The 23,874-nt window shown below is 41.9% G+C and overlaps 1 protein-coding gene across 1 annotated transcript in view; it reads left to right on the top strand.

The window, feature by feature from the left end:
* LOC141960113 (amine oxidase [flavin-containing] A-like) overlaps positions 1-23,874 on the top strand; it is a 39,155-nt gene that overhangs the window by 7,175 nt on the left and 8,106 nt on the right. Inside the window, exons 2-8 of the mRNA XM_074904880.1 lie at positions 4,294-4,388; positions 6,869-7,006; positions 14,631-14,735; positions 15,994-16,085; positions 19,062-19,203; positions 20,983-21,132; positions 22,453-22,612. Coding sequence (XP_074760981.1) covers positions 4,294-4,388; positions 6,869-7,006; positions 14,631-14,735; positions 15,994-16,085; positions 19,062-19,203; positions 20,983-21,132; positions 22,453-22,612 — 882 coding nt within the window. The remainder of the gene's footprint in view (positions 1-4,293; positions 4,389-6,868; positions 7,007-14,630; positions 14,736-15,993; positions 16,086-19,061; positions 19,204-20,982; positions 21,133-22,452; positions 22,613-23,874) is intronic.

The following is a 23,874-nucleotide window of genomic DNA, read 5'->3' as shown; positions in this document are numbered from 1 at the left end:
GTCATCCTTCACAGGACGTAATTATCCCACTCCATGTATGGTAGGGTGGATTAACAAGGATTTTATGAAGGAATGTTGTATTAGGTTGGTTTTGGTAAACTTTCAGCCCAGCAGTGGATCCATAAAAGGCAAATGCACTTTGTCAAAGAAAGTAGCAAGTAGGCAAACAATACCTTTAGAAAACCAGCAGACAATTACCTTTTCAATAGTGACAGGTAACCTCTGCCTTTGTTTTGGTGTGCTCAACATGGCACATATATAGTGGCCTCAGTTTGAGAGGTTAAAAGGTTAATGGTATCAGATTGTCATCACTCCCGTTCACTGCCCTTGCATGTTTTGGAGATGTTCAGCATACATCACATAAGAAGTGCTGTCTCTGGGAAGGATGCTGATAATTTTTGCTTATGATCATGGCATATCAGTGAATCTGTTTGATGTGAATTCACAAATCCTAGACTTTGAAAAGTAGCATGCCTTTACTATTGCTATAGAGTTACTATCCCATTTCCAGTAAAGATATTTTTTAAAACTCCCACCATTTGTGCTACAGAACTCGTATCTGCTCATATGCCCTTCATCAACCCCACTATAGAGGCAATTATTCTTATAAACGCTACCCTTATAAACGCTTCCCTACAAAATGGGGAAATATTTCCCACATTAAGGTGCTCAGTTGGGAGTCAAGCTCAGGTCTCTTAAGTCCCAGTCTTGTGCACTACCTGTGGAGTTGAACTCTCCTACAAGGTAGAGACATGCTTTGTTGTATTTTCCATCAGGCTGCATATAAAATTCAGTATTGTTCAGCAGCTCTATGTTTCATCCATGGTGTATGTCTTATAGTCTGCAAATTGGCATAAACTCATTTTAGTTTCTTTTTTTATTTTGTTTTTTAAACTGTATATCCAGTGTTTTGATGCACTTGAAACTGCTTTGCTTGATAGGATTATGACAGTTTTCTGAAATGAAAGCAATGGCAGCATGGTCTGTGGCAGCAGCAATTCCGAGTCCTTAATAGCACTGCAAAATCAGTAGGAATAGAGCCTTCCTGCATGGCTTCTTCAGATGGGGGGAGCTTGTTGTGAGATTGCCATAGAAACCCTTGTGGAGGATGTATAAGTCATCTTGCCTTGTTTATTCTTATCTAATAACAAGTGAATTTCTATAGCCAGATACTTCAAATGGGGCATGGTTTTGGCAGGCTCCTTTCATCTTTCTGAGGCAAGTAGTATATTTCTAATTCATAGAATTAGAGCGGTATCTGGAAGGAGTGCAGCCGGTGATTTGGAGTGGTTTGCAGCTTTATCCCTAGGCTACACTTGGAGGAGATGGAGGCAGCAATGGGGCACAGCAGCGTCCTTGGCTGCAACAGGCATGTCTGTGCTACAGTTGTATGGGCATATGCAGGTGAGTTTTAAAGTACCTCTCCTGAATTGTGGCGGCGGCCTGAGTGGTCACAGGCCAGTGCTTGGTTTGGCCTGGTATGGCATGCTTGCAGGATGCTGTGGATATCCACAGTATCCCAGGACATTGTGGCTGGTGTCAGAACCCATGTGTGGTGGAGAGCCAGGGCTCTAGAGCAGTGCTCATGTTGCGGGAGACCCTGGTGGTATGAGGGTCCTGCCTCCCCCTTGGCAGCTCCTGGAAGGTGTCTGATGTCCTCTGGGGAAGTAGTGGAGATGTTGGAGAGGAGGTGAGAGGTGAGCTCCAGGTGGCCTAAAGGGAGCTGAGCAGGCAGAGATGGAGCAAGGAGCTGGAAAGGAGGTCTTGTTCTTTCCACTCTCTCATTCTCACCCCATCGATCAAACAGAAGTAAATGGTCACTCTATGGTGTCCAGTCCTGTAGAAGGTATTGGAATAGCGACAAAAGTCTTAAAAATTCAATTTATGGAGAAGATAAAGGGAAAATATGCAATCTACTTAGCAGTTAATCATGTATCAAAAGCACACAGGCTTCATGACCTGTGGAAGCACCTGTATCTTGTACACTTTGTTCACACCGGAATGGAACTAAAGAGTTGGGTTCAGTAGTCAGCAACATAGAGATACCCTTCGTGTGGGTGTTGTTGCTAGTCCTTCATTTTGAAAGAAAGTTGTTTCCATGCTTTAAACAAATAAATGTGTAGTAACAATCTTTAATCAACATATTTTGCATTGTTCTTCTGAGTCAGGCCCTCTCCCAGTTGCCAGTAAGACATCACTGTCCCAGTGTATCTCTTTCCTTTTTCCAGTCTGTGTAGTTCTGAAGCCTTTTTTTTTTTTTTTTTTTTTGGTGTCTAAGTTGACACTTGGGTTAACAATGATGAAACTAAAAACCTGTAAGGCTGGAGTGCAAGAAATACAGTTTAGCAAGCAAACAGGTTAGAGGACCTCAGCCACATTATCACATGTTCTTCATCCTTTAGCAGTCCTTCTTTATTTCGATATATCATGTAATTAAGCTATAAACTAGTAGTAAGCTTAGCTTCCAACCCAGTCCACTGCAACTGTTATTCTTCCTAAACAGCTGTGGCATGAATACAGCTAGCGTATACACCATGAAATGATGGTCTTAGGCACTAAAGATTCACATACAACTTTTTTTCATACCTAGGCCTGATTTTTTGCTGCTTCATGTTCTTTAGAGTAATGCGTGAATGTGCTGTGCACTTTTTCAAGACTTGTATATCTACGGTAAAATTTCTTACAAAAGAATTACCCACTCATGCCTGAGTGTCCAGTGGTATTTTTGCAGAACAGAGAAATTCAATGTTTTATTTTATATAAGTAGGAAATCCACTTTTTTGTGACAAAAACCACTGTATATTTTGGAAAATAATTTTTCCTCATATAAGAAGTCTAAATATTTGTAAAAAGATACTGCAGTTCGTGTTTCCAACATTATAGACTTCTGTCTTCTATGTTTATGTTGAAGAAGAGGAGAACAGCATCACTGAAAGGATTAAAGAATTAACTATTAAAAAAATGTAATATGTTCTCTATACACTTTCATGCAGGAAAAAATTGATCAAAAACTACTGACAGAGATCAATGTATAAGATGTTGACTCCACTGAGTCAATGCAGTGGCTTGCATTTTTAAAAATCACAATATTAAATAGATGGAAGAATTAAGTATACTTCTGCTCCAGCAGCAATCTAAAAAATATGATGCAAGGATATAAAGTTATTTTTAAACAAGTATGGAAATCGTATATATAACTTTTGTCAATGTAAGATATTTGAACTTCCTCAGTTCTGGTTTCCAGTGAATGGTGTTCAACTTCCCCATTAAAAAAAGACAGTGTGCACAGAAGTTTATGGGCTCTTCTGTATTGTCCTCAGAATAAATGAGTACAATTAACACTGCCCAGAACAATTCCTCTCCTCTGCTCTTTTCAGGCGTGCATTCTTTGTAGGCTCATGAACAGTTGCTTTTAATCACATTTCAAGGTAGCATAATAAACATGAATATAATATTATTATTCCTTACTGCAGGGTATCTTGGAAGTTCTAATCAATAAGGCTGGCTTTCGTATACTTAAGGAGGGGAAAAAACTCCAAAGGAACAATGCTTCAGTGCCAAATTGGCCTGCAGGGCAATGGGATAATCTGATTTCACAAACTCGTGATTGCTTTTTACAATTTCAGCTCGCATTTATCAAAAGCAAAGAGGACTTCTGTCCTATTGAATTTTCAGCAGTCTCTAGTGCCTCCATCACAGAGTCCCATAATTAGATGATTTTTGCTGAGACCATAATTCCTTTTATAAAGTATCTACATACAGCCTGTTTGATTGCCATGGTCAAACTCCATTGCTTAAAATGAATCTTGACAGTGAAGCAGACTTTCTTTCTGCATGTGAATGAGGACAACAGATAGCAACGGAGCAGAGAGTCGATGAGTGAGAGAAGAAGCTGGAAGCCTATGTTGCTGGAACATGCCTATTTAGTATATTATTATTTCTATCGCTTGAGCACTGCAAGCCCCACAAGCTGGGTTCTGCCTTTCTGTGCACTGCACAAACGAAGAGTAAGATGCATGTCCCTTAATAACTGAGTTTTTACTGGTTTAAAATGTTAACCTGAGGGAAGAAACTTCGGTCTGTGAATGCTACTTATGGAGGCGGTTATATCATGCAACTAAGCAGCAGGCACGTGATTTCTCTGGTAAGACACCATGAAAAGTTTCTGACTTCTTTCAGGAGTTTTTGAAAACAGTGTTGAAATCTCTGACCATGAAGCTTTGTTCAGTTTTTAACCATTAATGTGTCTGGCTGCTGCTACTTGTTTTAAAGCATTTTCTCTTTTTATGGTAGGTTTGTCGGCCGCCAAATTGCTGTCTGAGTCTGGGGTCAGCGTGGTGGTTCTTGAGGCCCGGAACAGAGTTGGAGGAAGGACATTCACTATCAGGGTAAGTGCTTCATGAAATGCTGGTCTACAATTGGCAAATGTCACTCCTATCTTCAAGAAGGTTAAGAAGGAGGACCCAGGAAACTACAGGCTGGTCAGCCTCAACTCAATCCCTGGGAAGGTGATAGAGCAACTTGGACATGATTTCCAGGCACATGAAACACAAGAAAGTCATCATTCAGCATGAATTCACCAAGAAGAAGTCATGGTTGACCAACCTGATAACCTTCTATGATGAAATGACTGGCTTGGTAGATGAGGGAAGAACAGTGGATATTGTTTACCTAGACTTCAGTAATTCAACACTGTCTCCCATAACATCCTCATAGACAAGCTGATGAAGTATGGGCTAGTTGAGCAGATGGTGAGATAGGCTGAAAACTGGCTGAACAGACTGGTCCAGAGGATGGTGATCAGCAGTACGAAGTCTAGTAGGAGGCCGGTCATTACTGGGTCTGATCCTGTTCAAAATCCATTAATGATCTGGATGATGAAGGGACTGGAAAATCTCTGCTGTGAGGAAAGGCTGAGAAAGCTGGGACTGTTAAGCCCAGAGAAGGGAAGGCTCAGGTGGGGTCTCATCCATGTATGAAAGGGAGGGAAGGAAAGGTGCAAAGAGGTTGGTGGCAGGACAAAAGCCAATGGTCAGAACCTGAAACACAGGAGATTCAAACCATCTGAACATTAGGAAACACTTATTTACTGTGAGGGTGACCGAGCACTGGCACAGGTTGCCCAGGAAGTTTGCAGTGTCTCCCTTCTTGAAGATACTCAAAAGCTTTCTGAATGTGGTCTTGGGCAGCCCGCTCTAGGTGACCTTACTAGAGCAGGAGAGGTTGGACCAGATGACCTCCAGAGGTGCCTTCTGATCTCAACCATTCTGTGATTCTGTTGGATTTGACATCATTAGTCAGGGCAAAGAGGGAAAGTAGAGTTCCCAAAGAAGACAGGTGTCTCAAGTTGTCACCCTTTTGTTAAGTGATAGAGCTCTCTTTGGACAGGTGGCATTGAGATATATGCCAGTGGGCTTCTCTTGACGGGAAGCACTTAAAAATTGGTCTGGACACAACTCTGAGAGCCATCTAGTGAGATTTGGATGCCTAACCAGAATTGTGCAGTGCTATTTTAGCTGCCCTAGGATACCTTGCCTGTCCTCCAGCTGCAGGTCTCTGTGGGTCATGAGTCAAATTTGTTAGCCTTGCACAGAAGTCTTGGATACCTTGGGCTGTTTAAAATGGTGTTAAACATCTGTATTAAGGTAATTGAATTCCACCCACATAGTCCATACCCTTTGTCCACTGCAGGATCTGCTCTGCCTCTAACATTACAGAGGGAAACTTATCACCTAAGACCATGAATGTCAAAGCATTTCTCCTCTCATTCCCATCTCACTTTGCATACTGAAACAGGCATGATAACTAAAAGCCCTATAAGAAGCAGCCTTAGTAGGGCCAGACATCATTACAGCTCAGATATACACTTTGACATGGCTTAACGTTACCTGAAATAACACTCTTGCTTCTAAAAATGGACCGTGTCTTGATTACCATTAAAAAGAAAATGAAAGGAGTTATGAGTCACTTGTGGCACAGGGTAATGTACTACAGACATTACCTCTGCTTCCCACCCTGGCATTATGAATTATGTCAGATGCCATTGCTGGGGAACCAGAGATAAACAGTGGTGTTTCAGCAGAAATCGTTGTATGTTAAATATGAAGAGTAAACACCATCCTTCTGTGACACTGAGAATGCCTAGCTTAAAATGCTCACTATAAACAGTGTTAAAAAGAGTTATTATCTTGGGAAATCAGCCTGCCTGTAATAGTGTGCGTCCCTGAAAGTTTTTGCTTTCTCCTTGCTTCCCAAGTGAGCACAATGCATGTCTGATGGGTGTGTGGGGCACCTTCAGTGGCAGGCATGGCTGGGGGCTGCTAGCCAGAGCACATCAGGCAAGAGGCAAGGTGTGCCATGCTGTAAAGGAGAGTACTCTCCTTGAATGCTGCAGTGTGGTGCTCAGCATCTACAGCATTAAGTCTAAGCAGGCATCTACAGAGAGAAAACAAGCCTTGGCTCTGGAGATGGTTTCAACCTGAGAAATGTTGTGCAATGACAAGAAAAGTAACATGAATTCTGAAAAACTGTGCTTAGACTTAACCAAAGTGTTGACTTGGTTGGATATTTCTTCATATTCGTGTGTCTTTTGTGAAACTAAAAAGTCCATACTGAAAACTATAGTGAAATTTAAACAAGAATTAAACCCAGTTGCACACATGTGTGTGACAGTGAAGACACTGTGATCTACATGTGTCTCTCACTACAGAGCTCAATACTGCCTACTTTTAAGTCAGTCAGTACACATTTTCTCCTGTGCATATAGTTGCAGTGCTAGTCAGCGTGGAATAATTCTTTCTACTTCTAGATATTTGTATTGAGGAGTTTCCAGCACAGCTGCTGACTCCTGTATTCTTACTTTTGACAGAACAATCAAGTTAATTACGTAGATGTTGGTGGATCGTATGTGGGCCCTACTCAAAACCGGATTCTCCGACTAGCAAAAGAGCTGGGTATTGAGACTTACAAAGTGAATGTCGAGGGTCATATGATCCATTATAAGGGGGTAAGTATTGCATCTTTCATGTTGAGATACTGAAAGTATTGTCGAGCTTTGGAAATTACTGATAGTCATTAAGGTTTCATTTAAGACTTGCTTTTTGTAATCCAGGAAGCATCTGTTTGACTTATTGTTATTCTATTTTAATATATTGGGAGTGGGATCAGTGGTTCTTGTTTGCTTTTGAAAAGTGTTCAGAAAATGGGACTGACAGCACTTAAAAATTTTGGGATACATTCAGCACCTGATTATCTTTGAACATATTCTCTAACGAATTTTTGCCTGAAATTCAGAAAGTACTTGTTCTGAAATAAAAGCCAATTTAAACAAGGAAAGAACACATAATACTGTTGGATACTGTTGGATGATGATCCTAGACAACATTATTATGGGACTAGTCTGGGAGTAGTATAACATATTTGCCCCACTTATATAACTAGATTCACATGAGATCCCTCCCAGTCTCATAGCGTGGGCTTCATCCTACTTACAAGTGGATGTGTGGAAGCTGGGCATCTAATTTGAGACTCAACTGATGTTCCTTCTCTAGCTAATGGTGAGAAACAAGCCCCTCTCAAGGCTCACTGTAAGCTTCATGTCTGAGATGTGGGGCAGCAGGAATCCAGATGGCCACTCTTGAGTAGGTATTGGTGTGGCTGAAGTGAACTATAATGAAACGTCCTCAGAGGAGATTTCCAGCCCTTGTCTTAGATCTTTAGCTCACCAAATTTTTACTCATGTCCTAGTCAGGACCTACTGCTAAAACCAGTGCAGAAGGAGAGGGACAAAGAGAAGCCTAAGATTCATGGATATGAGGTTCAATGTCTATCTTCATAATTCACAAACTACTTTACTTTCCAAAGACCATCGCTTTTTAATTTTTTTAATATGCTTTAGTTTTGGTATTTTCCAGTTGCTGGCAGAACTAGGCAAGGCTATGTGATGGATCCTTAACTGGTTTCATTTCTATTATCTTCCCACTTTTTCTTCAAAAAATCAGACCAATGCATTCAAGCAGCAAAGTTTTATCATCTGGTTCTGTAACCTCTCCTTATTGGTCAGATTCATGCCATGCTCATGAAATAGTCACATCTTAAATAGTTGCATAACTACTCCATAATACTGAAAAAGTTATTTTACACCACCTGGTGTAAAGTTGGTGTAATTCTACAGCAAGAGGCAGGGGCTGATTTGTACCAGCTGAATGTTTGGTCCACTCTATTTAATTTAAGCTCAGACATGGATCTCTTAGCATCCTAAAAGGCACTTATCTTCCGTATGTTAAATAAAAAGCTCTAATGGGTTACATGATTTTGAGCCTTTAATCCATTTTGACACTGAAGCTGCAGATTTTTTTGTCTCACATCACATTATGCATGTCCTTGTTAATGACCATGTAATTTCGTAAGTTTTCTTTGAAGTGAAAGCATGTTTCTAAGCAAGAGGCAGCATTATGAGCTTTTCAGCTGGATCAGAGGCTGTGGATCAGTTCTAGATTTGGCATCCATTGTGGTCCTGCTGAGCTAACCAGGGTCCCCTGGTTGGACCAGAGTGACAGCAAAGGGTCTTTAAGGTCTCCCAGCGTGGACAGCCTTAAACACTGGATAAATATTAATGATGCTTTTCCTCCAGCAGGTCTCATTCCTCCCATATCCTCTTTCCATGAATTGCGGGCTTTTTGTTTTCTTTCCTTTCCCTAAGGTTTTTCCACTGATTCATCTCCTTACTCTTTCCTTGAGACATCGTGTAGTCACGGTGCCCTTTATTTGAGATCTGTTGAACCCTTGTTTACATCCCACTTCTACAAGAAGCCTATTGAAAACCATCTGTGCAGTCCTGGCTATCAACTGGGTTGGCGAGTGCACAGGACCCTTAGGGCTTGTACATGTTTACCTACCTGCTGCGCACTGTTACCATACTGTGATGGTGAGTTGGCCAGGTAGGGATTTGTGCTTTACTGGCTATAGATGTGCCATTCATATTCATTAAAGATGCTCCAGGAACCCGAGCACCTGTGGTATTTCCTAGATGATAGAAAATGTGTTAGCAAGAGATTATTCAATACTAAATGATCATTGCCCCAGAAATTAAATATTAATCTGAAAGATGGATGTGTTCAGCTTCTTGGGCTAATAACACTGTCAGCCATGGGCCAGTTGCTGCCTTTCAGGTTTGAAAAGTATGACTAAAACTTTTATCCTTGCACATCATCTGCTGTTTCTGTTAGCTGATGACTGTCAGGGAGCATGTAGTCAGGGCCAGAGAGGAAGGTCTCTTCCCAAGGGCATTTCTCCAATGTCTGCAATTCTGCACAGTTTTGTCAGAGGTGTGAGGGAGAATGTTTTGAGGATTGACTAAAAATGGCTTTAAATTTTGTTGTGACAGTCATTCAACTGTAGATAATCTCTAGTATCCTCAGATTAAGAGATTTTTGATCTTTTGTTTACCATACGAATTGGTTCAATTTGGCTCTTTCTGAAGTTTTCCAGGGTACTGCTTCTATTGAGTTAGGGGAAAATGGGGAAATGGTTTATCCTAGCAGTGGAAGCAGCCAAGGGAAAGTGGACATCCCTGGAGGGATTTAATGAGATTCTTTGCTCTGAAAGGAATTTTTCCCATACGCGTGTGGAAAATTCCATGAACTGCAAGTTTTAAAAACCATGTTGCTTCATGTGGGCAGGTTTCCTTTGTAGCTACAGTTTATTTGAAAACTCCAAATTTGTAACTACTGTTTATCTTTTTTTTTTTTTTTCTGTTTGTTAATTCTTTCCCATCAGTTAGCATGGTAACATGGACTGTTTTGATGTCAGTCAGGAATTTGTATCTTGTCATTGTAAAGCTGTAACTTCAAACTGTAGACTTTGTTATGAGCCCAACTTCCAGCCAAATTGCTCTGTGGCTACTGTCTCATAATTCATCAAGAATGCTTTAGGACTGAGAAAAGGCAGATGTGCTGGAATTTTTCCTTCCCAGAAGAGGCAGATAGCTCTTTATTTTTAGAGGTCTTTGAAGGGTACACTGTGCTCTGTTTTCACCTTCTTCAGTAGAAAACCCTCGAAAGTAAAGGCATTAGAGCCTTGGTGTGGTATTAACCTTCTCATATAACTGCAGTCCTCGAGTATCTGGCAGCAGCACCCAGCTCCAGTATATGTAACGTTAGTAAATAAGGACTGATTTTGCTTATTTGTTTGCTTATGATTTTCAGAGCAGGTGTAACACTTGACAAAAGATGAGCATTTCTACGCAATGCTTCACACTGGCCACATATTCTTTCCTTCAGCTACCTTTAAGATTAAGAGATTAGGGTGCAGCAGGTAAATCTGTGACTCAGTCTGTGCAGATCACCATAAATCTGCAGTTTGGACATGGGGAATCACAGACAGTCCAAGGCAGTGCAATGCTTGCAAGGCCAGACCTGCTGCAGATACTGCGGAGCGAAGGATGCCCACCTGAGGGCTCACACCTAGGGAGCTGCTGCTCTGGCTGGGTGTGCTGTGGGCTGCCCGAGGGCAATGGCAACACCTGCCCTGAGGTGCATGGGGAGCTTCTCCTGGGCTTCCTGACATGTAGCTCGTCCTCAGCACAGTGGGCAGGAGCCAGACTTGCCTTTCTCAAGACTGGCAAAATTGTCTGCTTCTCTTGCACAAATTGAAACTTGGTGTGGTGTCACAGCTGGAACAGCTTGGGCTCAGTTCCTGTAGTTATGGCTACAAGCCACAGGGTAGCCCTGGGCAGGGAAAAACAGATCTTGCAGGACACATCTCTCTCCGCTGCCTTCTTTCTAACCACTGAAGTATGGCACTTGGGGATATTGTTTCCTTTGGATTGGTGTGGGGTAACTAATCCAGGCAGGCAGCAGGACTCAAATCTGAGATCTGCAAGAAAGCGTTCGACACACCAGGAAATGAAAAAAAAAGTTAGATAAACTCTATGGGTCAGTCAAGCAGCCTTGTGTTAGCATGGGAACAAAGCCAGTAGGTTATTTGCCTTTCAGTTAAGAAAACAATAGTTCTCAAAATAATACACCCAAAACACTATAAACTTGTTTAAAAATGGAATTTTGCAAGACCTTGCCTGCTTACAGTGAGCTCCTCTGTGAAACATGCAACCAGAGCTTCTCTGCGTAGTAGGAACACAATATTAAAAACAAATTATTAACTTACCAGATCCAGGTCATTTGGGCTAGATTTATCCCCTGCTGTGGAGATACTTATGCAAGAGAATAAGTTGAAAAACTGATGTGGCTGTTTGGCTCACACTCTCTGATGGACAGTGGGAATTTCTCTCCTGGAATTTGTTAGAATTAGGCTTTCCTCCGATCAGCTCCCACATCTTATAGGTCCAGCCCCACTGCACAAGGAGTTAGTGTGTCTGTGAACTACTTCAGGCTCTCTAAATTCAGTCTCAGCCTCTTCCAGGTCTCTTAACACTGTTGTATTTTTCCAGCTTTTCCTGCCCTTGGTCTCCAGTCTTACTGAAATTACATCTTTTTGCAGGCAGAAGAGAGCAACAAGTAATATGTCTTTAGACTGTTAATTATCAGTTGGCATTTCACAGTTCTCAGGAGTTAAAATACATTTTTTAATTGATCTTTCTGGGCTATGCCATCGACCAAAGATGTGGGGATAATAATATTTGCAGATCAGTAATGAAAGGATAGTTCTTTTTTCAAATAGCAGATAAGTGAGTACCCAATGTGATATGTGTCATACCAGTGCACAAGACTGTAAGACTTCTTGATCAGTCCTCAGCATTTTGCAGTCATGGTGGTCTACAGCTAGTATAGAGGTAGAAAACTGGGAGGAAAATACTAGGTAGCCAGTAAGTGGGCAAGTTCTCTCACCAGTTGCCCCATCTGCAGCAGTCAGTATAGTTTGGGAGTTTCTCAGCCTGTAGCTGTTGAACACAGTATAGTTAATGCTGGGGGCTGGAAAAGCTGTTTTGGCACAAACCTCATGATAGAGTTTCTGAGAGAGACTTTTCTTGGTCTGTTGTTTCCAGCAATACAATGAATAGGTTTGGCTGAAATCAAGAGGAAGAGAGGAGCCTTAGAAGAAGTTACTTTCTTGACTCTCTTTTTAAGGAAGTGCTGCTTTTTTTGAGTTAAGTAAGCTGAGGATAGGAGAGGTGTTTGCAAGTTACACCACTCAGTACAAGCACAGTCACTTATCAAAAAGCCTACTGAGAAGAAATATCATTGAACAGTGAAAAACTGGGAAGTTTTCGCTGCTATTCCTGAATGGCGGGCTTATCTTTTCCCTTTGTCCCCTTGCAGTATCAACATGACAGAACTTCAGTAATAACTTATCTTCACCTGTTGCTAGGTGGCCTGACAGCATTACTCCTCATCTCTGCTTAAGGGCAAGGTTAATGGTCTTAAAGCATGTCAAGGAAGACACATTGATGGCACCTGAGTTCCCGACCAGAATAAAGTCTAGCAATAAATGAATTTTGAAGGAGCAGTATTTGATGATCTTCTTGAAAAACAAAATGTTGTGCAATAAGAAGAAAATAATTAGCAATATATTACTGCTTTGTATCAGGATGTCCTTGTTTGATACAGCATAGGTTTATGACAGTAAAAGCTGTAGCATGCAGTATATCCCTTTGCATGAGCTTTTTGGTTCTCTTTTCTTTGGATGAACACACCGTGCTCCAAACTGGCAGTGAGAAACTATGCTCGAGGAAAAGGAGGAGGCAGTGTCATATGGAGGATTCCCTTGCTGGTAGTTCATAGAAGCATTTTTCTCTGCTCTTGCCGTGACAGAAGTTTGTTTTGCATACATACACATGTGCACCTGGTGAAGAGTGGTGCAGCAGCCTCTGCTCATCATCCTCCAATGTAACTCTCTAAAACAGAATGAAATGGGGATAAAAGAAAGAAAAAAGTATGTGGTACATAAGATTATGATTGCATACTCAGAAATCTAGAGGTAACCAACCACTTCCAGAGTCATCCTGGTGACTTGGAAACTCAGTGTTTATGGGAAATTGAAAAAAAACCAACCTTTAAGCACTTGGATCTCAAGCGGAACTAAGAGCTGAGATCACAACCTTGTGCTTTTTCTTGGCCCAGAGCAGAGGTTACTGTGCCTAGGCTAAACAGGAGAGCATGTTTGCTGCTGCCCTCACTGAAGATAGTGAGGAGGTACAGCACAGAGTGGGCCACGGGCCCAGATGGGTGCCAGAGCTGGGACACCACTGCAGCCATCCTCTGGGGAGAGAGGGACCAAGCAGAGTTGACCATAGCAAGACTTATGTCCCTTACCTGTGTACCCTTGTCTCCTCCATTGTACCTGCACTGGGGCTGGCAAAAGTTGACCAAAATGTGGGAGTTTGGATTTTTTACTGCTTTTGCCAAGTCTGAAAGTTCACTATGGTCCCTGAGTTTCATCTTGCACCTTTTATCTTTTTCTGATCTTTGCAGAAAAATGTTCTGAAGAATATCAGAAATCCATATGTATTTACACACACCCCGTTATCATTGGGAAGACCAATAAATTCTCTCTTGCCAAGTGTGGGGAAGGCCTATTTGGCTCCTGCTTCCTGTCCCCCTGTCCCTGGGTCACCATCGCATGCACTTCCAGCACTGCAGCCTCTCCCTTGGTCTGTGACTCCCACCTGCCAGACGCAGTGGGCTGGCATGATATGCATTACACTGAAAAGCACATTGCACACCGCTTAGCACCACAGCTTCTACCTGTCACGGTCCAGTGTGTTTGCTGCGTCCTGCCACGTGACCTCATTGCAAACTTTTGACACACCTGGAAGAGCAAACATTAAAGAGGTCTGATAAGAAATTTGCCGTTGATTTACATGGGGGAAGGTTCAAAGCAGTTTAGTAAGAGAAAATGTTGCCTGCTTATCCAGTCATCTTTCAGATTGAGGTTATCACAGAGAACCAGCTGCTGTTAGATTGTTTTGCTTATCATTATATCACAGGATTATCTCAAACAGTCTGTATTCCTGTTGCAGCTAGGTGTCATACCCATTGTAATTACTGTTGCCATTTTTGCAAGTGTATGAAATTTTTCTTCCTGCAGCCAAAAACTTTTTTTGGCAATTTTTTTGTTTTTATTTTAGGCTAGGTTTCTCCCAAGTCACTTGGTATAATAAAGAGGTACATTTACTTTTTATAGGTGAGGTGTACCATAAAGGTGCTTAGATAGTTTAAAAGTTTAAGATGCATGCAGTTTTAGACCCATGCAAATTTTAGGATGCATATTTCAACAGGCAGTCAAACTTTAGATTAATTCATACGTAATAATGGAGAATACTTAGAAACAAGGAATATTATCTCCATGGCCATTGCTTGAGTCTCCTTAGCCAAGAATTTGACAACCGTCTCAGAACGAATGTACCCCTTCCTATCCCCTCCAAATAAAAAAAAAGTGTTACTGTCCTTTTTAATGTCAGCCCAAATGTTTTTTCCCCTCATACTTAGCTTCATCCATTCCATTGCTTACATGCATATTCAGTAGAAGGAAAAAAAAAAAGGAAAAAGAAAAAAAGAATGGGTCTTTCAGGGCAAAGGGTCAATTACGTGGTAATTTTGAGAATTTTGTGTTCTTGAGTAACGAAGATATGCTCTGTTGTATTTCAGTTGCTTATATTCTTATGTGTATTTCAGGGAAAGTCACGCCATTTCACTAATATTTCCCCTTCGACATGGAATCCCTTAGTTTATCTGGATTACAATAACTTCTGGAGGACAATGGACAAACTGGGAAAAGAGGTAGGCTGTGTAAATTGCATCTGTTTCCTACAATGCTTGTGTCACTATGAGTAAATCTGGCTTAGTTTGGTTTTGTTTCTGGCAGGCTTTTTTATTGCTTCTTTAATATAAGAAAAAAAAGAAACATCCATCACGAAAGATATCTCTGTTGCCCAGGAACTATCAGGAATAATAGGGCTTCCTCACTGAGAGGGAGTTGGACTAAATGACCTTTAAAGGTCCTTTCCATCTCAAACAATTCTATGATTCTATGAGAGGATACAAAAAGATCTGGAGGTGTCTAAGATATCTGAACAAAATGAGGTTGAACCTCGGTGTATGTACTTTCTCATGTCAGGGAAAACTATTCCACGAGCTGGGAGATGAGAAGGGTTTTTCCCCCTGCCCTGTTACAGCCTTTTTGAATAGGGGTGATTCTTTTTTGTAGCCGCCTAAGCTGGGATCCAGTTTGGCTTCATAGTAATTTTATTCCTAAAATTCTTAAACAGTAAATGCCTTCAAAATTCAAGCAGTACAACTGCAGATCTTCCTGTGTGCAAAAAGTAGCCCCTGGAGCACCATGCGTCTTTCAAATATTTATCAGTTGCCTTATAATCTGGCTACAAACGAGGGGCCCTGCCTTACAATAACATTCAAATATAACTAATGGCATTCCTGCAAAGTTCATTGAGTTTATGTGGTTCTGCAGAATCAAATTTGTGCATGATGCTACACTGTTTTTGTCAAATAATATGTATTTTTTAAAGATTCAAATATAAATAGTGTCTTCATGTCACGATACTTAGATGCAATATATTATTATTAAGTATTGAACTGTCTAAAAATAATTAATAGTATTTAGACATTTTTACTCCATCTGTAGATAACAGAGAGACATAGGGGCCTTTGGATACCTGTCTTGTAACTGACTGAATCTCTCACTGGAGAAAGAATTTTTCCCTCAGCTGTTAGAGGACACCAATACAACTAAATTAGAAGAGACATGTCACTTCTGTATGACTACAGGCCAGATGAGTCCCGGGATACGGATATAGTTCATTGCTCAAAGCCAGATCTGGTGGTCATGGTACAATTCATGCCCAAAGGTGTGAATGGAAACTATTACATTTAGTGAGTTTATTCCAAATTTACAGCCACGTGCAGGGGACAAAAGCAACTCCTGACCAACATATCAGTCAGCTCTGGACTACTAACTAGCTATGATCAGGCAGTGATATAGTACTGAATAATTTCTTGAATATTTTGCCTCTGTCTCCAGATTCCTCTTGAAGCACCATGGGATGCTCCGCATGCTGAAGAATGGGACAAAATGACCATGAAAGAGCTGATAAATAAGATTTGCTGGACCAAGTACGTAACTCTTTATTCACTTTGAAATCCAGCTGCACAATGATAGTAGGTCCCTTGCAAATTCTGGGGTACAGCTGAGTACGGCTGGGGTACAGTTGGTAAGAGAGCAGGAGGTGTTTGATATGAGGTTGGTCTTTGTGACGGACTGTTGTCAGGCAGTGGGTGAGAGCCCGCGGATGATAAGGTGGTATGCAGATCTTGGGTTGGCAGGTAGGTGGGATTAAAGGTGCTGGGGAAACCTGGGGTTTGCCTCAGCAGACCCATGCACACAGGAGTGACAGTGTGGGTGCTTCCTACCGTGCTTTCACTTCACTTGGTTGGAGAGTGTCTTTAGGAAGAGTGACATGTAAATAAAACTCCATTTTGTAGGTATGAATAAAGGTCACATGCAGGCACAGAAATGGAGGCAGAAGGAGGTGAGGGGGCTTCCCCAGCCCCACAGCAGGCTGGGAGCTGAGGAACGATGTCCTCTAACTCTTGGCTGTGTCCTCTCCTGGGCAGTTGTCATATGGGTCTGCTTTTACTGCATGAGCTGCATCGCCTGTACCATGGAGCAGGCAGGTGCCACTGGCACATCAGAGAGCAACATGCTGTGCTGGGGGGCAGCTGCTTTCCAGTGGTGGCTCCATGGACAGGCTGGCATGAGACCGGAGGAAGGGGCAGTGAGCAGCTCTTGGCTTTGGAAACTGGAGAAGTTCAAATGCTGCTCCTTGTTTCAGCAGTAGTGCCTGCTGGGCCTTTGAAACCCCTGGAGGGGAAACAAGGCAGCTGAGGCAACCTTTCTTGTTGACTTTCACCTCTCTGGCTGGTTTGTGCCCAAGCCCAGTCAGGAGCTCCATGTTCATCCCAGCAAACCTGTTGCTGTGCTTCCTTAGCTATGCCCATCACAGTGCACCCTCCCTCTGCTCCGGGGAAACTGTGCTTGAATGCCAGCAAACTCTCCTGGGCCTCTTTGCCCTACAGGGTAGTTTCCTATGAAAAGCTGACAAGCATATGCTTGAGGAGAATAAAATCTGCTCTTCCAAAATCCAGGGTTGCAATTCTGCTGTTTCTTTTACTCCTCTCAGGATCTTAAACTGCATGGTCTCATGGCTACTGCAGCCAAGGCTGCCCTTCACCTCTGCATCATTTGACAGGTCCTCCTTGTTTGTAAGTAGCAGGTCCAACAGAGCATCAACCCTTGTTGGTAGGAAGAGGGCCCAAGCTGTTGTATCACCTAGTAAATGGCCAGTGTGTTTTATACGTTTATGAGGGACCACACTGTATAAATAAAAAAAGAAACAATGTTCAATATGAGGTGACGACAACTGAAAAGATTCTTTTCTTCCTTTCCTTTCTCAATTACTTATTTTTATAAGGCAAGGAGAAGTGTGCTCATATGAGCGCTTGTGTCCCTGCTTTCTGGGCTAGCCCTTGTGCTATTCTGTAACATCCTGCTCCCTTGTAGTCAGCCTCTTTTATTTGTGTGGCTGTGCTCTGTTTGCCCTTTCATTCTGACTGGTTTAGCACTGTGTCTGCAGCTTCCTGACCAAAACTTTTCTTTTGAAATTTAATTTGCGGGCTTAAATCTTGCTCTGGCTCAGTGTGATACAAGGTACAGCCATTTGGACTTTATCTTGCTCTCTGTGGCATTGTAGGTTTTTTTACAATTAGTTTTATGAGCCATTTGCCTGCAAACTTGGTTACTTTGAACTACCCTTTCTGTGCAAGCGCACTGACTCTTCCTCTTTTAGTTTTTACTGTTCCTCTTAGTCAGGGAGCTAGTGGAGTATAAGCAGAAATGGGTTTATATTGATCTTTCCTGTAACATGCTTCTCTGCAAGATTGCTTCTACTGCCAATGGTTTTGTGGCTCTCCAGTTTTAATGGATGTGCTCAGCTGAAACACATTCAGAAACTCAGTAAAAAGCCATTTTAGATCTTTAAGCCAAGCCAGATTTTTCTACAGATAGTTAAAAACTGTAGTGCTCTAAACAGAAAAGCTCTTCTGCAGCATTTTCTACGTAACTTGGGTCAAGATTATAAAAGAAGATTTGTTTGTCAAGTGTCACAGATCAGCATCTACTGATCCTGGAGACTCTCTTCACATTTCTCAGGCCTGAACCTGCTACAACTGTTTAGTGTCTTTGTAGTGTCTTTTAGGATTGTGGCAAAGAGTTCTTGCATGCAGGATGTTTTCATATCCTGGATAATGAAATAGAGGTGACTGGAGTTCAACACAGGGAAATGCGGTTATAAAAGTTTACAAATTACATCATTTAGCCCAGATAACTTGCAAAGTTCCTTCCTTTAGCAGATGATTATAAGTTCATGTTGTTTTATGAAACTTCATCCAGATGAAAACTCTTTCACCTTCTTTGCAAAATCATCTCAATTCCCTTACCAATCTGTAGCCACAAATGAAAGAAATGGAAGAAAAGCAGGTCTTCATGTCCTGCTGCTGTAACTGTTTACATTCAGAGGACTTACTGTGGTAGACAGCTGACTCTCTCCTTATATTGATGGCAATGGTTGCCAATTTGGTTTCTCTGGATTATTTACCGTGTCTGATTCTTGGTTTCACAAGAGGTCTGTGTTATGTGGGAGATAGGGGATGTCTTGACTGCGTGGCTAGCTGAGTCCCTCGGGACCTGTCAGACCTTGGAAATGATGTGCTCAATATGCTCCCCATGGAGCTGAGAAAAGTATTTGTTCTAATGAAAAAAATTGCAGCTGGGAAACTGTTTAAAGAAATAACTAAGGTGAAATCAGTGGCATTTTAAACTAAATGGGTAGATGTTTTGGGAGGGAGGGAGGTGCTGATATAAACCTCTTGAAACAGTCTTGCTACAGACTAAAAAATGAGACAGATATAAATCATCTTGGCTTTTCTGACTTTGGGAAAGCAGCCCTTAGTAAGAATAACAAAAAAAATCCTGAAAGCAGGCAGGAAGTCACATTTACTCACTGCCTGTTTCTGCTCCTGTGTCTCATGCAGGTCTGCTAAAGAATTTGCTACCTTCTTCGTGAATGTCAATGTCACCTCTGAGCCTCACGAAGTCTCCGCTCTCTGGTTCCTGTGGTATGTGAGGCAGTGTGGGGGCACAGCCAGGATTTTCTCTATCACCAATGGGGGCCAGGTACAAAATGTCTCATATTTTTCCTCCTCTCTTGAAACTATAAAGAGCAAGTAGTGTTGTCCCCGTCAAAGCCCTGCAATTAATGAAAAGAGGACAAAACACCGAGCACATGTGGCACTGGAGACAATCGTGTTCTCATGGGGTGGAACAGCCCTCTCTGCTAACTCTGTACAATGAGGAATTTTATTAGCTAGGCTTTGGGATAAATTGGGACTATTTAGTCAATTGTTTTTTCCTGCATTCATTTCAGCACAGTGCTTTTGTTGCTGTTTTGTTGCTTTTTGTCTGTTTGTTTTCTGTGGGTTACTTAGGAGATTTAAATGTTTGCAGGAGTTCAAAGCAAGTGTACTTCAGAGTGAAAAGAGGTTTTTTGGCGTTGAAGCCTCTAACAACAAGAGTTGGAAGTGGATAGCAATAGGCCTTTCTTTCTTGGGACAGCTCACATGACAGCACATTTCTCACCTTGGTCATGGCAGGTGCCTGGTTGCCAGCAGAACATCATGGTTTTCATTTGATTGCTCTGGATGAAGTTTCAGAAAATGGGAGAGGGGGCTGTGAAAGTAGTTTGGTTATGGTATGCCGGCACCCTTTACCAGCCTCCTACCTCAGTTAATTCAGCTTCAGAAAGCACGTGCAGCATGTCAGACCTAAGCTGCCAACAGCAAAAGTGGAGACAGTAGCATACCCTTCCAAGTGTGCTGGGATAGGGACACATTAAGAGAAGTTGCCTGGAGAGATGTGAAGTCTCCAGCAACATCTGTCCATTGTGGTAAGAATAGAAAAACATGTGTAAGGAAGGATGTAAGTAGAGCTAATGCTGCCATGAGTCTTCCTCCTCAGGAGTCCCTCAACCACATCTGCTGTCCCACGTCAGCAACTGCTAGACATTGCAGCAAGAATTAAAAATAAAATTAATCCCAAGATACTTGTAGCTAAACAAGACATGTGGAGAGGGGAAAGCTAGCCTGGGAAGAGCACTTCCTTTTCTTTGTGCCTGGGTGGGGCAAGCAGTCTTGGTTTCTACCATCTTTCCCTGTCCCCTCACCCCAATCAAAATCATTTTAGCAAAACCGCTAAGGGTTTCTAACTTAGCATCGATGACGAGTCTTCAGGCAGCCATTTTAGTCTTTTAGCACAAGACTTTTCTACCTACCAGTACCAGCATCTTATATGTAAAACTGAACTGCTTGATATAACACGTGTGAATGGTAGATTGAATAGGGTTAGTACTTCCCCTGAGCCTCTGCACAGACATTGTTAGGAAATATGTGTCACAGACCGTTTTTTTTTTTTCCAGACAGCAATTCTTTGTGTCTTCCTAGGGGCAGATAAAGCTCATCGCCTGCTGTACTCGAGGCCAGACCTAGTGCTTTTGGGCTGGTGCAGGCTTTCACTGTACAGATGCAAGTAGGTGTCTTTGTCACACATGGGTGTTTTGGTAGCACAACGAGGGGTAAAATACTTAAAACCTCTTTTTAATTAAGTGATATGTTTATACTAGCTGGAATACCGGCATTATATGTGTTTGTTCTCTAGACTTCAAGAGTCTTTAAGCCAGCTAATTGAGGAAGCCATTGCAAAAGTGGTCTAGGCAGCAAACCCTGCTGAGGCTCAGGTTTATGCCTTCACTCTTCTGAAAGTCTGGGCCTCTTTATGCACCCTTAGGACTTGCAGATTTGGCCTGGAGTTTCTTGATTATGAGCAGAACTCATATTCAATGACAATGTGATTAATGCTGGTGATCTTTTGTTTGTGTTTCTTTTCTGTTTGTTTTTTTAGGAGAGGAAGTTTAAAGGGGGTTCTGGTCAGATATCGGAGAAAATAATGGAACGCCTCAAAGGCAGAGTTAAACTGGAGAGACCTGTGGTCCGTATTGATCAGACAGGTGATAATGTCATTGTGGAGACTCTAAACCATGAGATATATGAGGTAATTCGATCAGAATAAAAGTAGAGTATGCATTTAGTGGGGGAATACATCTGCTGTAGCTCTTAGCCAGATATAATCAGGAAGTGCCCATTTTTGTGTGTCTATTTCTTGGACTATGCTGACACTGTGAAACCTGCTTTACAGATTTATTTATGACTGTGCCTCTTATTGGTGTTCTGCTAGTTAGTTTCTGTCATTACCGTGCCTTTTTTGCCTTAACTTTTTCTGTGATTATATATTTTTACATTTTAATTCTGCATTGAGACCATTTCAAAGAAAGGAAAAATAATGTTCCTGTTTGTATCTAAGCTTGTGGTTTGCAGAACAAAATAAAAAAAAAAAAACAAAAAACCATTTCAAATGCCTTTAGTAAGATTTTGCATCTGTGCAGTGGTGCTGTGAAATGCTTCATCAGTACATGATTACCCGCAGTGTCACCCACGAGGTGGCAGCTTCCTTCTGCACGCAGAGCCCAGCCTGCCACGGGGGTTTGTGCAGGACCGTCACGCTCTGCAAGTCTCACCAGTGGCGGTGTTTGGAGGTTATTTAGAGAAAGCTGGCAGAAAGGGAAGAGGCTGTTTGGCAGAGAAGCTGGTCTAACGATGTCCTGGAGGAGGGACTGTCTCCTCCCACCAGGGATTTTTAAGCCCTGAAGTTAAACCACTGGCTCCTCGCTCCATGCTGGCTGAATGACAGCCGAGTTGGAGGAGAGGGCTTCCTGCACTCAGCAGCCCCATCAGCGTGAGAGTGCCTGAGAGCAGAAGTGTCTGTTGTGATACAGTGTCACCCTGAGCCCCAGAGCATAGCGTCCTTCATCGCTTCAGTCATGCACAAGACCTGTGAGAAGGATGAAGCGTGTTCAGGAAAGCTGAAATCACCATCAGTGTTGCTTGTTCTGAATTAGTATCCTGTGAATATCGCAAAATATCACAAAAGTGATTTTTTTTTTTTTTTTTTTAAAAAAAAACAGCTTGTAATTTGGAAAAATGTGGTTCATATTTTCCTGGGGAAGATAAACAACAGTTTTACCTATGTCCCATTTTCCCGCCTGTCTTCAGCCAAGTTTCAACTCTGGTCTGTAGTGTCCAGAAAGCTGTGAGTTATCACCTAACCACAAAACAACATTTTTTTCCCAGCTCCTTTTTATTCAGTGGCAAAATTATTTTGATCACCTGGCAATATCTGTATGTGAAAGCCAAGCAGCAGTCAGGTGTGGGAAAGATGTTTACAACTAGTAAGAGCATCTTTCCAACATGTCCTGCAGGGTGAGCTCAGTGAGAGGCAGAGCCTTGTCTGTACTGACTGTGTTTCACATTTCAGGGCAAGTATGTGATCAGTGCTATCCCTCCAATCCTGACACTGAAGATTCACTACAAACCAGAACTGCCGTCAAAGAGAAACCAGTTAATTCAGCGTTTGCCTATGGGGTGTGTCATAAAGTGCATGGTGTACTACAGGGAAGCCTTCTGGGAAAGGAAGGGTACGTGGGGAAAGGGAAGGACTTGGGACTCCCATGCTATGTGAATTTTGAAGCTCTGCTGCCTATCAGAGAAAAAATCCAAGGGGTTGTTAATGTGCAAAACCCCAAAACCAAACACATGGAAAAGTGAAAAGTAAAGCTGCTTAGAAAGGAGAGCTCTTCCTCCAAGCTTGAGTGCACGCCTTGTCCCAAAGATGAGTCCAGACCCAAATAGGATTCTGAATCTCATTGTTGCTAGCTGAGGAGAGACAACTGAGAGAACAAGCAAGGTTTCCCTGGGAAGCATTGCTGAAAGCTGCATTGCACAGAAGCAGTGACCCTGCAGCAGCAGGTTTCTGCCTCTCCCTGCCAGGGACAGGGTTAGGGCAGCCAAAGACAATTTACATCAGATGACAAGGAGAGCTTAAGGTGTAAGAAAGACCTTTCCCTGGTTTTAATCCTCTGTTCTACAGGCTTCATATCTCAGAGGACTGGAAAAAGTAGGTTAGCTTTTTGTTTAACTCAAGATATTTTTTCCATGTGCTGCAACATCATGTGTTTCTCAGCTTTAACTGATACCATTTCCAGGACTATTTTTATGAACAGATTAGTTTCCACTTCCTATGTAATGATACTGAGAGTTGCACTGGGTGAGAATATTTCTTAATGAAAATTATGTTTCAGGGCATAAATCCGCCATTGGGATTAGAAAGAAATGTAGGCAGGTTTATGCATTGATATCTAATATGGTATTTTTTGCATCTGAAACATGTACTGATGTGATACTAGATTAGATAGCCCATGTTTCTGCTACATTTCTATTATGGGACACCATTCTTCACAGTCTTATCATCAGCAAAATCAATACAGGGTGTAAATTTGAGCCCGCAATGACCAGATGTAATTACACTAGGTTTTGTTGCTGCTTTGCTGTTTTGGCCAAAGTTACTCATGAAATGAACCATCATAGTTCTTGCTAGATCCATTTATTTTTGTTTATTGTCTCCATTATAGAAAGCCAAAGGGTCGTGCAACAATCCACAGAAATTCCTTGCTAAGTAATAATGGAATTTAAATATAACTTTTATAAGTCTGTGTATAAAATTTCCCAGAGTCAGAGGGAAGAGAGGAGTGTTACAAAGAAAAGTCTTCAGGCATGGGTATTATTGGTGATGAAGGAATTACTGTGCATTTCCTTTTAGGGATAATTTTCCTTGCTCATTGATATCAGAAACAATGATCATCAACAAGTTTCCCTGGCAATCATTTTGTTTTCTGTTCCC

Source organism: Athene noctua, chromosome 1 (genome assembly GCF_965140245.1).
Source record: "Athene noctua chromosome 1, bAthNoc1.hap1.1, whole genome shotgun sequence".
In the NCBI taxonomy this organism is placed as follows: Eukaryota; Metazoa; Chordata; class Aves; order Strigiformes; family Strigidae; genus Athene; species Athene noctua.
This window is presented reverse-complemented; position numbering and strand designations above follow the sequence as displayed.